A 14,601-nucleotide genomic window follows, 5' to 3' on the forward strand; every position below is an offset into this window, starting at 1 on the left:
TATATGTAGTAGTTAGGGCACCTTTGTAAAAGAGGGCCTAGATCCTAACAAGAAGCCCATTTGCCTCATTAAATGACTTTTAGAAATTGTCCTCATCTGTGTGTGATACGTGCACACACACACACACACACACACACACACCAAAGTTTAACATTTCAAAGCATATCCCAAATTCTAGATAAGTTACTCAAAGTTGGGGGCACAAATTTGGGTGTACAAGGCAGATGTGCGTGCATATTAAATGAGTTAACAAGGTGTCAACAATCAATTAGAGTTCATTAGCATCAGTTTGGATTTGTGTATACATCGGGCCTAGTTGCTATTCTGTAGCATCTGTACCTAAATTTCACAGCATGCAATCAAATAGGGGGCATGCTTTGGGCAGGGCTTGGGCATTGACAGAAATTAGTCATGATGTTTTAGAATACTTGGATTTGCACATCTGTCATCAGCTGGGCGTGAGGATTTACAGCAGCACTAATGTACCTGGGGCAATGGAGTGTTAACTGACTTTTACACAGCAGTTTACAGTGCACTAGCGGCCAACTTGTTGCGTTCTCCACATCGGATCTTTCAGTTTGGAAAAATGAACTCCGCAATACCAACATTTTATTAACAAACGGACCTTTAAGAAAGGCTTTGTTAGCCGAAACATGGCCCGTTAGTCTCTAATACTGTTGATGTGGATATTTTCTTATCAATGATTGAAGATATTTTGAAGAAAAAAAAGGAAAGTCAAGAACATTGTGTTATGTCCACAGTTTGTTTCTTTGCTGTGTTAAGTGACTTGGCCAGGGTCACAAGGAGCAGTGCTGGTCATGAACCTGCAACCTCAGGGGGCTGAGACTGCTGCCCTAACCACTAAGCCACTCCTCCATACCACAAGTCAGTGACATTCCTGGAAAATTACGGTACAACAAAAACTTAACTTGTAGCACACCTTAATAACTACCTCCTTTAGTGATCAGTTACTGATAGATATAAAACTTTGTTGCCGTAATAGGAACCGACCATATTGTTCAATACTTAGTATACAAAAAAAGCAAGACATAGAATGAATGGTCATTTGTATATATTTAAATAGTTAACAAAAATGTATTGCAAGAGAGATTTCATCACTAGATTTACAATTTCAAAAGAACATTGTACAAAACATAGTGCATCAGCTTTGTCTAAACATTAAGTAGGTGCAAGTACACAGATTAGAAAATGAAGACGTATACTTGTTAATTGAGGAACGGAAATTACAGTACTAGAAATATCTATATACATTATGCACATTCTAGCACATTTTACATCTACCTGTAATATTAAGATCAATCTATTCAGTGCTTGAAACATATTGTATTATACTGTAGATCTGAACATGACATACAATTGCATCATAACACTTACAGTCAGTGCTCCCTCTAAGCGGGCGGGTGTTGTGAGCAAACTTTTTTCGCTGTGAGCTAAAAATATCGGGCGCCAGCAAGTTATGAGCCAACTCGCCCGATTCTCCTCTCGCCGCCCTGCCATCTGCCGTACGCCGTGCGCTGTGACGAGAAACTTGTGCGCTGCGATGTAATATTTTGTGCGCCAGCGCACGCCAGCGCAGCTTAGCGGGAACACTGCTTACAGTGCATTGTGGATCCAGGGTTGAGACATCTCAACCAGTTTATTTCAAACATTTACATAAATTCATGTGAAACTTGATGATGTGCAGCAAGGACCAGATTTACATTTGGGGCAGTGGTATAAATGCTGCCCAGGCAATCACCGCAGTACTGGAGTGACAAATTCACAAAGGGGGCCCAGCAGCCCCTCTATTGTGGTGATGCAGGTATAGCACACAACACTGTACTGTTTCCAGACATTTTTATTCATTTAAATTAGAGGATTCCTAGCTCCCTCTACTGGTCAGTCAGAGAAGGGCTTAAGTGCATCATCTCCTGCTCTCCAGGCCGTCTCCAGATAAATCGTATGATTCTGTACATCTTCTCATGAGATGACCCTGGCAGCAGGAGATGATGGCCTCTATATAATGAAGTATACTACAGTTTTGCAGCTACCATTCAGTAATAGCCAAAACTGACATAGCAATTGCAAAACCTCTGTGCTGATGGCATTCCTAGCGTTTTGGGGAGTGAGCAGCCATGTAGTTAACACACAGGAAAAGTCACTACGGTACTGTGCATTAATGTTGTGGAAGATAATGTGTGATGAAGTTAGCTACACCTATGAAAGTGGTCTGAACGACAGATGGGCTGCTGTTTGCAATGACATGGGAAATGTCATTGTTTTAGCAAATGAAAATGAGCAGAAAACACCCTAAGTTGTGCATTTTTTTTCCATCTGCCTGCAATAGTGCACCCTCTTTTCAAATGAAGACTAACCAAAACAAAACAAATTATTAAAAATGTTGGGACTGCCTGCCACTAGTATTAATTGCCCTGAGTTATCTCCCACATTAATAGTTAATGCATGGTAATGACCACTATTTTAACTATGAGTGATCCCTGCCCATTCCCCACCCCATAATGGCATTTTTCATCTTAGCTATTTCATATTACGTTAATGCACTGCACTATTCTGAGGCTATAAACTGCATTAAACAGTCAATACGGCTTAGTAACTAGGTCCTGATGCACTTACACAGTTTTTTTTAGCTGCCTAATATTTTACGCACGCTAAAATGGTTCGCGTTGCCTTAGTAAAAGGACCCCTTCTTGAATAAAAATGATGTCAAGAAGTTAAACAGTGACACAGTTACAGAGAAGTACAGTGTTTGCCATTCTTATCTCCTCCTAGTAAATTTATGGCTTTTGTGGGGGAGACCCTCCCAAAATTTTACTTGGGGAGCTACCCACGTCTGAATTTGCCACTAGTATGGGGCAAAAATAAAGTGCAAAAAGCTTGCGATTTACACTGCTTGCACAATTCTTGTATTTAACACCTCCTTATCATCATCATTTGCAGAGTGCATACAATGTGTGCAATGTTGTACACAGAGACATGGGGGTAATTCTATAAGGAGAGCGACAACATTTTGGCATGCATAAATGACCAGAATACTAGCACATAGGCACATATACGTGCAATATGCTGATATTCTGGCTATGTGCTCTCTGAAGTGATACCTGCGTGTGATGGCGCATAATATGAAGGTGGGCATACGCATGGGCGGAGTCTAGACAGAGAATGGGTTGAGCACACAGTTATACATGTAAATTATAGAATATTATAATTTACATATATAGCAATCTAGACACAAACACTTATGCTACCTCTATAGCTATGTGTGCCAAAAATATACAGGGCGAAGAAAAAAAAAAGTCCACAAGTTTTTTTTTCTCAGCAACCGCTTGGAATTTCAATGTGAAGTTTCACAACTTTATTTGTTGATGTTATTTACATTTAGTGCTGAGTTGCATGAAATTATCTTGAAACATTGTGCAGTTACATGCTTTTTTTTTTTTTTTTTGCGTGACCATCTAGTGATTTTTGAACATTCAAAAATGTTTGCACTGCAAAACTACCATTTTTTGAAAAAAAAAAAAAAAAGGGGGGGGGACCAGCTTACTGTTAATGAAATCATTATGATATAAACTTTTGTCTGTGGAGCAATGTTGGAGGCCTATCACAAGCCCTACCCAAAGCCTCAATCTTTGAACTTAAATGTTGCAGATGATCTCGGACAGCCTATCACAGGAGCTGATCAGCAAGAACTTCCCCAAGTAACCAAAGGTCTGTGTTAAACTGGGGGTGGACACTATGAGTATCACAGTGAACATGAAATTTTGACACATTGTTAATTGTTGCGTTCAAATTTCATTATTTTCCTGTTCTAGCTAGAACATTTTTAAAGTGCAAAAATCATTCAAAGCTGTTGCTGAAAGGCATAAAAACTAAGGGTTTTTTTTTTTTTTTTTCCCCCTCACCTTGTATAGGTGTATTTGCCCTGTTAAATTAGTATTCTATACTTCCCAGCATAGAACCCCAATAGTGGCCTTTCTGGCACCTACAAATACTAGCGGCGCCCCCTTATATAATTACCCTCAGAATGGACAGTCCTTACTCCTTGGAGCTTACAAACTAGACAATATAAACAGATATGGCATAGAATGAAAAATAATTTAGAGGCTTTGTGTTAACACAGCAAAACCATGAGAGAGGAGGTTTCAGCAGTTGGCTATAGAGGTGGTCAAATTGAGGATTTTGCTTGATTTATCATCAGATACAACATTGATGGTAGTAAATACTGAAAGAGGCAAAATGTTCAAGTAAAAGTTCCCAAATGCCATAAAAGGAAAAAAAAAGGGAGAGGTAGCTCTAAACAGGACAATACAAACAATGGATTAAGCCAGTGGTCTCAAACTTAAACCCTTTGCAGGGCTGCATTTTGGATTTGAGGTACTTGGAGGGCCTCAGGAAAAAATAGTTAATATCTTATTAAAGAAACGACAATCTTGCATGAGGTAAAACTCTTTATAGTTTATAACTCTTTCCTTTTGGCTAAGTCTTAATAATAATATTATAATTTATAGCTAAAGAGACATATGATCAAGAAACTGTTTTATTTTACTTTTGTGATTACAATAAACATACCGAGGGCCTTATGTGGCCCTGGGCCGTGAGTTTGAGACCACTGGATTAAACTCAAGATGGAACTGAAATCAGCACCCAGTTTAGACAATTTATCCTTCCAATGCTAATGAATTAGTCCTGGTTGGAGGTAGATCTACATCCCTCCAAAATGAGCTGTAGTTATTCTGCTTGGCCTGGGTTGAACAGGATCTTATCTTTATTTTTCTTGCTTTTTCATGCTCTATTTTTCTGTCACGTTGAAGACCTTAATTGTGTAAATGCAGAACAGAAAATAAAAACAATCAACAAAAAGAATGCCTTTTGCAAGGCGATTTTGGTTGTGTAATATTGGCTGTGCAATTTTTATCCTTTTCCAAGAGTTGCAGGAGAGGTTCTTTTATCAACATTTAGTAAAGTATTGAAGTTACCATGCAATAACTGCAAAGCCTCTGTATTAACTGTTGGGGTCTTTCCCAGCATCTAGTCATGCAATTACCATATAGGTAAAATCTCAACCGCATGTTATGTTTTGACAATGTCGATGCATTTAGGGGAAATTCTAAATAAATAACTTAGGCCCTCTTTGACTAAGCCACGGTAAAGGTTTCTACCGTGGCTCGGAGAGCTAAATGCTCCAATGCTGCTCTGCCGCCCACCCACCTCCTGTACTGGCTGATTCTAAAAACTTTCACCTCCCTCCCACCTTCTGGTGCACCTTTCAAATCCCTGGTGGTCCAGTGGTAAACTAGGGTAAGAGTGATCTTCCTGTGCTCCTGCCCTGTGCAGAGCTGCTGGTTGAATGACTTCTGCGAGTTTTCGCGGCAACCTTGCTAGTTCATGTGGTCTCATGGTGGGCTGGGACAGGAGGGATCCCTCCCGTTTCCTCTCCTGGCTAACTCTAAAAATTTTAACCTTCCTCCCACCTCCCTGGCATACCTTGCAAATCGCTGGTGGTCCAGTGATGAACTAGGGCAGGAACGATCTTCCTGTGCTCCTGCCCCATGCAGAGCTGCAAGCTGAATGGCTGCTGAAAATTCTTGCAAAAACTCGCAGCAAACATTCAGCTTGTGGCTCTGAAGGGGTAGAAGTGCAGGAATATTTCTCCTTCCCTGGTTCACCATTGGACTACCAGGGATTTGAAAGGTATGCTGGGGAGGGAGGTAAAATAATTTAGAGTCAATCGGGACAGGAGGCAGGATGGATCCCACCTGTCTCGGCCCACCACTGGCCCATCAGGGTACAGAGCCTGGCAGGGCAGGAAGGAAGGGGTGCTGGATGCAGAGCCTGGCAGAGAGGAAGGTGGCTGGGTGCAGAGCCTGACAGGGGAGGGGAGAGAGTGAGAGAAGGGGTTGGGTGCAGAGCCTAGCAGGAAGGGAGGGGGATGGGTACAGAGAAATTGAATATTAAACACAAATCCCACCCAAGGTTTATATTTGAGTCAACCTTTTTGCTTCCTTTTTTAGAGGGAAAAGTTTACCTTGGTTTATATTTGGGTTGGTTTATACACGAGTATATGCGGTACATTTATTTTAAGCAGGTACTTTCTGTCCCTAGTGGGTTCAGAATCTATGTTTTTGTTCCTGGGGCAACAGAGGGTTAAGTGCCTGAGCACTAATCACTAGGCTTTACCACTACCCATATCCCAGAAAAGTTCTGTCACTTTACTACCACTTACATGCATAAGGTCCATATTTTGTGTATATTTTCTCATGCAAGTGTGTGTAACTCTAAATGCCCTTTAAATAGCAAGCCAGCATGGTAACCATTAATGTGGCCATGTTCTAATGCCATGTGTTAATTCACAAGCTAAGGCCCAGATTTTGTAAATGTTGCCTGTCAATCACTGACAGGCATCACTTACAGAATTGTGGCTCCCAAGGACCCTAGGGTTTTACAGGCCTACATTTCCAGCATCTAGGGTCCTTCCTGAAGCACGGCTAGTGTCGCCTAGTGATGACGAAGCCCAGCACTGCCCCTAAACACGCCCATTTATGGGCTTCAATGTCACTAGGCAACGCTAGGCATTATGGACCTAGGCGCTGATCCAGGGGGCCACCTAGTGTCAGCTAATTTTTTGTTTTGATTATATTTTAATTGGGTTTTTAATGGTGAGATCAATTATTGCATGATGTAGAACCAATTAAAACCATTAAGTTAGTCAACAGTATGAGTGAATTAGGCACCTGATGGTAACTAACATTCGATGGCTTTTTGAGACTTTGGGCCTAAGTGCGTAACATACTTTAGTAAAGGGAAGGGGTAAAACGCGGACCTCACGGACCTGACGGACCTCGCGGATCTAAATCTGCACGTCCTTAAAAATTTGAGGTCCGTGCCACTTGTAGTTAGTTTCTGGTTCTGACAGACCTCGGTGACAGTTTAGTGTTGACGGATCCGTCTCAGCATAGGGAGGGAAAAGTATTAGGATCCATCAGCGCTAAAATGTCACTGAGGTCTGTCAGAGCCAGAGACTAGTGCTAGTGCTGGAGCGGCTCTAAAACAAATTCTGTAGCCCTTTCAGGACCAAGGGACATATTTGTCCCATAACTTTAAAATCCTATAAATTTTGATTGGGATAGTCTACAGTTCTAAATTTGATATGTACGGATTCCATATGATACTGCCTTTATGTAAACAAACTGGTTCCGACATTCATTCATTAGCGTCGTTGCCAGATTGACGAGAAGATTCACTTGCCACACTGTCCATAAGCCAGAAGTGTGATTTTTTTAAATAAAAATAATGATATTTCACAAAAAAAATCAATTTTTTGGCATCTGCAAGCCCTTTTTACCATAAAAATGTCGTCAAAACCACAAAAATTGGCCTACGATCCTTATGGTCCTGAAAGGGTTAAATTAAACTGGTTTCCTGTAGCCCCAGTAAATCGGCTCTGACACACCTCGGTGACATTGTAGCGCTGACGGATCCTAATACTTTTCCCTCCCTATGCTGAGACGGATCCATCAGCACTAAACTGTCACCGAGGTCTGTCAGAGCCAGAAACTAACTACAAGCGGCATGGACCTCAGATTTTTAAGAAAGTGCGGGTTTAGATCCGCGAGGTTCGTCAGGTCCGTGAGGTCCACATTTTACCCCTTCCCTTTAGTAAAAGACATCCCCCCAAAAAAATATATATATATATTTTCTCAGAGCTTTGCAAGGAAAATGACTCATGGGCCACTTTTTGCTGCCCTAATTTAGCATGAAATGCAGATGTAGTCCTTATGGGAACAATTTTCAAAAGCTATTTACTCTGGGGAAATAGGCTGTTGATCACCCATCCTTTCAGTTAAAAATATGCTTAGGGATCAACAGTGCACATACTTTTATCCATGGGGAAAAGAAGAGTGAACTTTCAATGAAACTAGGTCAGTAGAGGCTTTAGAATGCATAGTATTGGGAACTATACACTATTTTTCATGGAACAAGTTCTGGCAGACAATTCAGGAGCATATCTCTACATGCACTTTTTCCTGGCCAAATTTCAAAGAAGTAGCCACTTTGAGAACTGGTAAAAAAAAAAAAAAAAAAATCAATGGGTAAAAATATCCAGAAACTGCCCTTATGCATACACAAGTCAAACATTGTTCTTTTTTTTCCTGCTCCTATAAACAAAGTCTTAGAAAAAAGGCTGCAAAGGAATGACAGTCGGGTGTGCCGATAACAAAGGGGGAAGAAGAGTTGTTTGCAGCAATGGGGGGAAGGACAGATGACTAGGATGCATAACGGAGGCTGGGATTAAAGGTACTTGTGGTGGGGCAACAAAAGCAGTATGTGCCCCTGGGCAGAGACCAGGTCCTACTGATATATGTGGTAAGGGAGTTCTTGAAAGAGCTGGGACCTGTGAGAGAAATTGTTGGTGAGGATGGAGAAACTTGACCGTGCTCATGGTAGCTGTCGCTGCAGCTGCATGCTGTTGCAGTATAGTGTGATGAATTCTAGTTACTGAGGTAGAACAGAAAGGCTGTTGCAAGGGCAAAGGTTGAAGCAGAGAAGGTTGAACTGCAGCTGCAGGAAGGGTAAGTTTCACCTCATTAGCCACCATATTTTGCCTCAGCATGTGCTGATATGCGTCACATTGTAGACCTTTAACTTTTTCATGATGCTCTGGGATATATAACAATCTCTGGTCAGGCAGATGAAATGGGGCAAGAATCTGTTCAGTTGTTAAAAATGTCTGATGGTTTATGTGTGCTTCTTTCAGTGTTAAAGGTGGCTGGCTGTTTAGAATGCCTGCATTATACCTGAGCCACTCAGTGGTCGCCTCATCTATTTTCTCCAATGGTACTGTGTCCATTAGTTCATAACGACAAACATATGATTTGGGCGGAAATGGTTCAAAATTTCTATGAGTACTAGACATTTTATAAGCAGCGGAACTTTTATGAAGAAAACCATTTTTTTTTTCTTTTGGTTCAATTGTTTTCTCCGATGTTGCTAAGGACAGGTCGCTTTTCACATTCTGTGAAGAATATGTGAGGTCTGTTAAGAAATTATCTGGAACGCTCTTCATGATTGAATGCTTAATAGATTTACTGTTCTCTAATGAAATAAGATCATTGGGGCACGAAATTGATGATTGTACTAAATGGTTTGCTTGATCCATATTGCCATGAAAATCTACATTTTGCTGTGGGATGCTGCCTTCTACAGTGCCATGAGTTATAAATTCCCTGAAGATATTTATAGGAGGTGCAACATTTGATGGCTTAAAATGTATGTCTCTTGATTCCTTGTCTGCAAAAGCATGGTACACCAGGGTTTTCTTTCTCCTTCGTTTTCTTTTGGGCTTGCATGGCAGGGTAAAATTTTTCATGTCGCTGAATTGTTGCTCTGAAAAATATATCTGTTTGTGATAACTTTCATCAGATGATGAAGAATGTACACAGTGCCTACGTTTGCTACTGGATTCTTCTGGTTCATTCAGGGAGCTATATGCTCGTTTTAATGAATGACTACAATCTGAAAATTGATTGATTTGGTGGCTTACACAATTATGATCTAGACCACAGTTCAACCTTCTAACTCTCCAATTACAAACTGTTCTAGAATATGTTAAGCTATGGGGGCCTGGATTCAATAAAAGTTGTTTTGATTGTCGGTATGTTGCTGTTTTATTTTTGGTGTGTAAAATTTCATTGTTATCTGAGTCTTCATTATTCTGTTTTGAGTCCCAAAACTCACATGAACTTTTGTTGTCATATACCAGTGTCAGCCTTGATGAGGTCCCTTTGCCATCATTGTGCCCATTCTCTACCTTCTGATATGGTTGCTGTACCTGATCTGACCTGCATGTAATATCAGATACCTTACTGTGATTTTCAGAAGTTCTCCGAAGGCACTGATCTCCATGATCTTGCTCTGATGTGGCAGAAATATCAGTTGTTTGTTTGGCAATTTTTTCGGCGCTGTGCTGACACAGCTTTCTTCGTCGTTTCCTTTTTCTGGTTTTATGAACACATTTTACATGCATTTCTTTGGCCAGAATGTTATTGTCGCCTGTGCATCTTTCTTGCTCCAGACATTTTTTAGAAATGTGTTTTAGTAGTTTTCTAGCTCCACAAGAAGTGGCATGAACTTCCACCCCCAAACTCTCCTGAGTCCTTGTGGAATCATGGCTTTTAGTCTCAGTTCCATCAGTCAGGAATGACGTTATCTGACTAAAGTCAGTTATGCAAGTGCTAGTAGACGTGTTGTAATTTGCAAGTCCCATTTCATTAGTCTCTGCTTGATCTGAAACTGAACTTTTCAGGTAATCATCTGTTTTCCCACATTGACTAAGAGGTGCAGGTGATAGATGCTTCTGTTTTTCGAGACCGTCAATCGACCGAGAAGACTTGAAGTCAAAGCACAAAGGATTGCAGCTAAACGAAATAGATGGCTCCGCAGTTGTGTAGGAAACCATTTCAGAAGGCCACTGAAGGACGGTTGACCCATCTTTGCTAAGGACAGGAACAAAGGCTTCGCACATTCTTTTGTAAGAATTTTGTTTATGTTGTAAATTTGTACTGTCTCCCTCTGCATTTAAAGGGGTGTGAATATCAGGAACTTTTCCAGCAGGCTTGGCATTAGCTGAAAATGAATCGCTGCTTTTTCCATGGTCCTCATGCAAGGATACAAAATCCATATTAATGACTTGAAATGGAACTTTATTTTCCAACCATTCAGAACTATCACTTTCTTTAGGGTTATCCTGTATGGCAAGCACATCACTAGGTGATTTATGCTGGGAACATGCACTTGGTTCGGTGCTGAGGGAATTTGTTTCAATGAAAGAATGTGCAAATACATTTAATTGACAGGTAGAAGGGTGAGATGCAGAATTATCTTCTGTGTTAGACAGTTCATTCGACTTTTGAGCTGGGGGAGCTTCCAGCGTGTCAGTACCTTTTTCCACTGGAAATGGAGCACAGTTGTCTTTCTCTTCAGAACATAAAACTATTTCTGTTGGCAAAACAGACTGAAGGTTGTATGTTCTGGGATCAAATCTGCTTTTTTTACAAAACCCATTCTCAACAGACATTTCATCATTGAACTCATAGAAAACAGCAGCAGAAGATTCCAATTTCACAGCTGTTTTCTTTGGAAAAGCAAAAGAAAAGATAACTTTCTGTCCATGGATTTGATCTCCCAGTTTGTTACTTTCATTTCTTGCATTCCCAGGACTTGATGGTGTATCACATGAAACACTTTTATCATTCTGTATACTTTTCGGTAATGCATGCGTGCAGTCATCTTGTCTGTTACCAGAATCAGTTAGGGCAGTCTGAGGAACTTCATTAAATTTATCTCTCACAGAAACAGTTGTGGACTTGAACATAGGACCACTCCCTGGAGCACTAAGTATCAAGAAAAATTGGGATAAAAATGATAACACAATTAGATATTTAAAATGTTGATACACATCAAAGACCTGAACTTTCAGTGTTACTGGGTTAACAGCGTCATTCTAAACTAGCTTACTTTATCTTCTTCAATTTGATAGGAACATGCAGACACACACGTGATAAACCTATAGGCCAGGGGTGTCCAACCTTTTGCCTTCCCTGGGCCGCATTGGCCGAAAAAAATGTTTCTGGGGCTGCACAAATGCGCAAACGCTGCATCAAGACATAGGAGGGAGACAGCAAGATGGTAAACACAAAGGGGCAGCAGAGGAAAACACTGCATCGCCCTCGACCGGGGCCACACAAAATCCTTCACGGGTCCGCATGTGGCCCTCATGCCGCAGGTTGGACACCCCTGCTATAGGCCGATTCTATATATGCCACCTAAAAATTCTGATCTTTCTAGTATAAAAGTTAGGAGTACTGTATAGAATCACGCTTAGTGCCGCTTAAGCAATGTTATGCATCGCTAGATGTCCTTTTAGGCGCACCATATTTATGCTAGGGTTTTCTTGGCCTATATGCATGCACCTAAGTTAGGCACACAACAACACCTAAGTTAAAAACAGATGCCTAATTCCAAAACATGCCCACGATCGTCCCCTAACCACGGCCACTTTACGTAGACGCTTTGTAATCATGCCTAACAAGTTAAGCACTTAACTGCAAATTCCAATTCACCAATAATTGGTGTTAAGTGACAATTATCAGTGCTGATTAAGCCTATTAATCAATTAAGTTAGGCGCCTACATTGGCTAGACGTGCCGATGTAGGTGTCTAACTTTGAGGGATAGTGATTTTATCATAAACAAAACCAAATTATGAACTGCAGGATTGATATAATCAGCAACTCCTGCCTGCCCAACCCATGTTGAACGGGGCAGCTGATGATATTCAGCAACACTAAAGTGGACAGACTGGCCATGTCACATCTAGCCAGTAGAAGGGGAGAAGCCAGCAGGTATCCAGGTACCAGTGATATTTAGTGCTGGTGCCCACATAGCTAAGTGGACAGCTTGGACTGCACAGAAGGCAATCCCAGCTTTGCCTGCTTAACTATTTGCTGGCACTGCATCATTTCTGCTTTGCGGCTTGAAGTGTAGCTCATTCCACCACTCTCTCTCTCTCATCATCCCCACACCAATAAGAAAACTTGACCCTTTAATCCCCAAAATGAAAATTCCCCCAACATGACCTACAGCCTAACTACAAGTGGACCTCCCTCTCCTGAAAAAGGCCCCCTATGTCCTTATCAGAGAAGCCCCCTTTCTATGTCCCAGTGAATGACCCCTAGCAGCAGTTTCATGGACTACCTCTAGAGGTTGTGGTAGCCATTTTTAAACCAGAGGCACCAGGAGCAAGAGTGAGAGGGATTGGTCTTGGGGATGTAGACTTGGGGAGGGCCTGCTGGGATGTGGGAAGAGGCTTCTCTTAGGGGCCCTTACCAGGCATGTTTTGTGAATGGAGTCCACTTGTGGTTGGAAGAGTCGAGTCATATTGAGGGAGGCTCTTTCATGTTTGGAGGGGGGAGTCAAGTCATGTTTTTGCTGAAGCAGGAAGGGAGATGGGTCATGTTTGGAGGACTTCTAACGTTGGGGGATTAGGAGGCCATGCCTGAATATTCGATGCTTGTGCCCAGACATGGCCTGGCATGAAATATTTGGGTGTAAATTAGCTGGAAATGGTCAACGCATAAAAAAAACACTGATTGTCGCTAACTGAATATAGAACATTACATTTTCAAAGCATGTTCTCATTTAACGCTATTCATTATTCACTGAACACTGGATTCTAATATTACTTTCTAGAAAATACTGAATTATTACAGTAAGTAAAGTAGGTGTCTGAGTCCATTTGTAGAAATGATCAAAGAAATGGTTAGCATGCAAATTTTTGACTGAGTTCACTGATATTTTCAACCAGGCTGGCTTCATTAAATAGAGATAAGATATATTTCTCTACTATAAAATGTTGACTTAGCTTCAATGAAAATGGTAGTTTTACTTTCAGCAGAACAGGCTGTTTATATAGTTTACTTTATTTGATGCCAAATCAAATTACACATGTTCCACTTCAATTACACTTACCAGGTTGCTTCTTTTCTGAGCTCAGCTAATCTGTGCAGTCGCCGGAGATCTTTTTCTTGTTTTTTCTCATCTTTTCTTGACTTGGAAGCTACGTTACGAGCAAATTCTCTCTGTTTCAATTCCTTCAGCCTCTTTAAATACAACAACAAAAAATTAAAAATCTGAAAATATTTTTCACATTCTACGAGGGAGCCTCTGAAAAGTTCTTAGCTCAACCAATGAAGTTGGGGCAGTCTCTATCGAAGGCTATATACTTAGTCCAGCAATTTTCCACTTTTTTTCATTCCATATTTTTCCATATAGCCCTTGATGGAGACTGTTCCAACTTTGTTGGTTGGGCTGAGAACTTTTTAGCGGCCCCTCATAACAATACCGTTAGAAAATTCTACATGTTTTGCTTCTAAAAGTCAGAATTCAAGGAATTAGCACAAAGGACCCTTATATGCAAGAAAGGGAAGATCAAACCAGAGCCAAAAATTGTTTTATTTAAAAAAAAGGAAAGGAAAATGGATGGATAAGATTGGTTTTGCATCTTTATATTCTCTTTGTATTACATCTAAATGACATACAAAAAAATGTTACTATTTATTTACTTAGCTATATCCCACAGATCCTGTCCACAGCATCATTCTCTGCAGAACACAAGATTGCATATGTAATCTATGTACAATACAGTATAAACAAATATTGAGGCTCCCTCCCTTATGCCACACCTCCAAATAACTGTGTTCTATTTATTACAGTATTTTAATGTCTAATTCATAGATTAGATGAGTGCTATATTTAAGTGCACATCAACAATGCATTACTAGTTTGCCTTCATGATAACTTTGGGTCCTTTTTACAAAGCTGTGGTAGTGAGTCCCGATGTGGCAAACGCAACAAAGCCCATAAAAATTGATTGGGCTTCACTGCATTTGCCACATGGGAATGACTACTACAGCTTTTTAAAAGGAGTTCTTGGTTAGCTAAAAACAAAACCCTGAACATCTCTCTCTTTGGCTCTCTCTTTAAAAATTAAAAAGTTTTACATACCGTAACAACTCAATATGAAAAG

The 14,601-nt window shown here is 40.7% G+C and overlaps 1 protein-coding gene across 1 annotated transcript in view; it reads right to left on the minus strand.

Moving 5' to 3' along the window:
* Positions 1 to 8,188: 8,188 nt before the first annotated feature.
* The window catches only part of ZNF804A (zinc finger protein 804A), a 40,242-nt gene continuing 33,829 nt past the window's right edge, over positions 8,189 to 14,601 (minus strand). The window contains exons 3-4 of the mRNA XM_033944120.1: positions 13,545 to 13,675; positions 8,189 to 11,408 (exon numbers count right to left, since the gene is read on the minus strand). Of these exons, the coding sequence (XP_033800011.1) occupies positions 8,189 to 11,408; positions 13,545 to 13,675 (3,351 nt within the window). The remainder of the gene's footprint in view (positions 11,409 to 13,544; positions 13,676 to 14,601) is intronic.

The sequence above is a fragment of the Geotrypetes seraphini genome, chromosome 5 (assembly GCF_902459505.1).
Source record: "Geotrypetes seraphini chromosome 5, aGeoSer1.1, whole genome shotgun sequence".
Taxonomy (NCBI): Eukaryota; Metazoa; Chordata; class Amphibia; order Gymnophiona; family Dermophiidae; genus Geotrypetes; species Geotrypetes seraphini.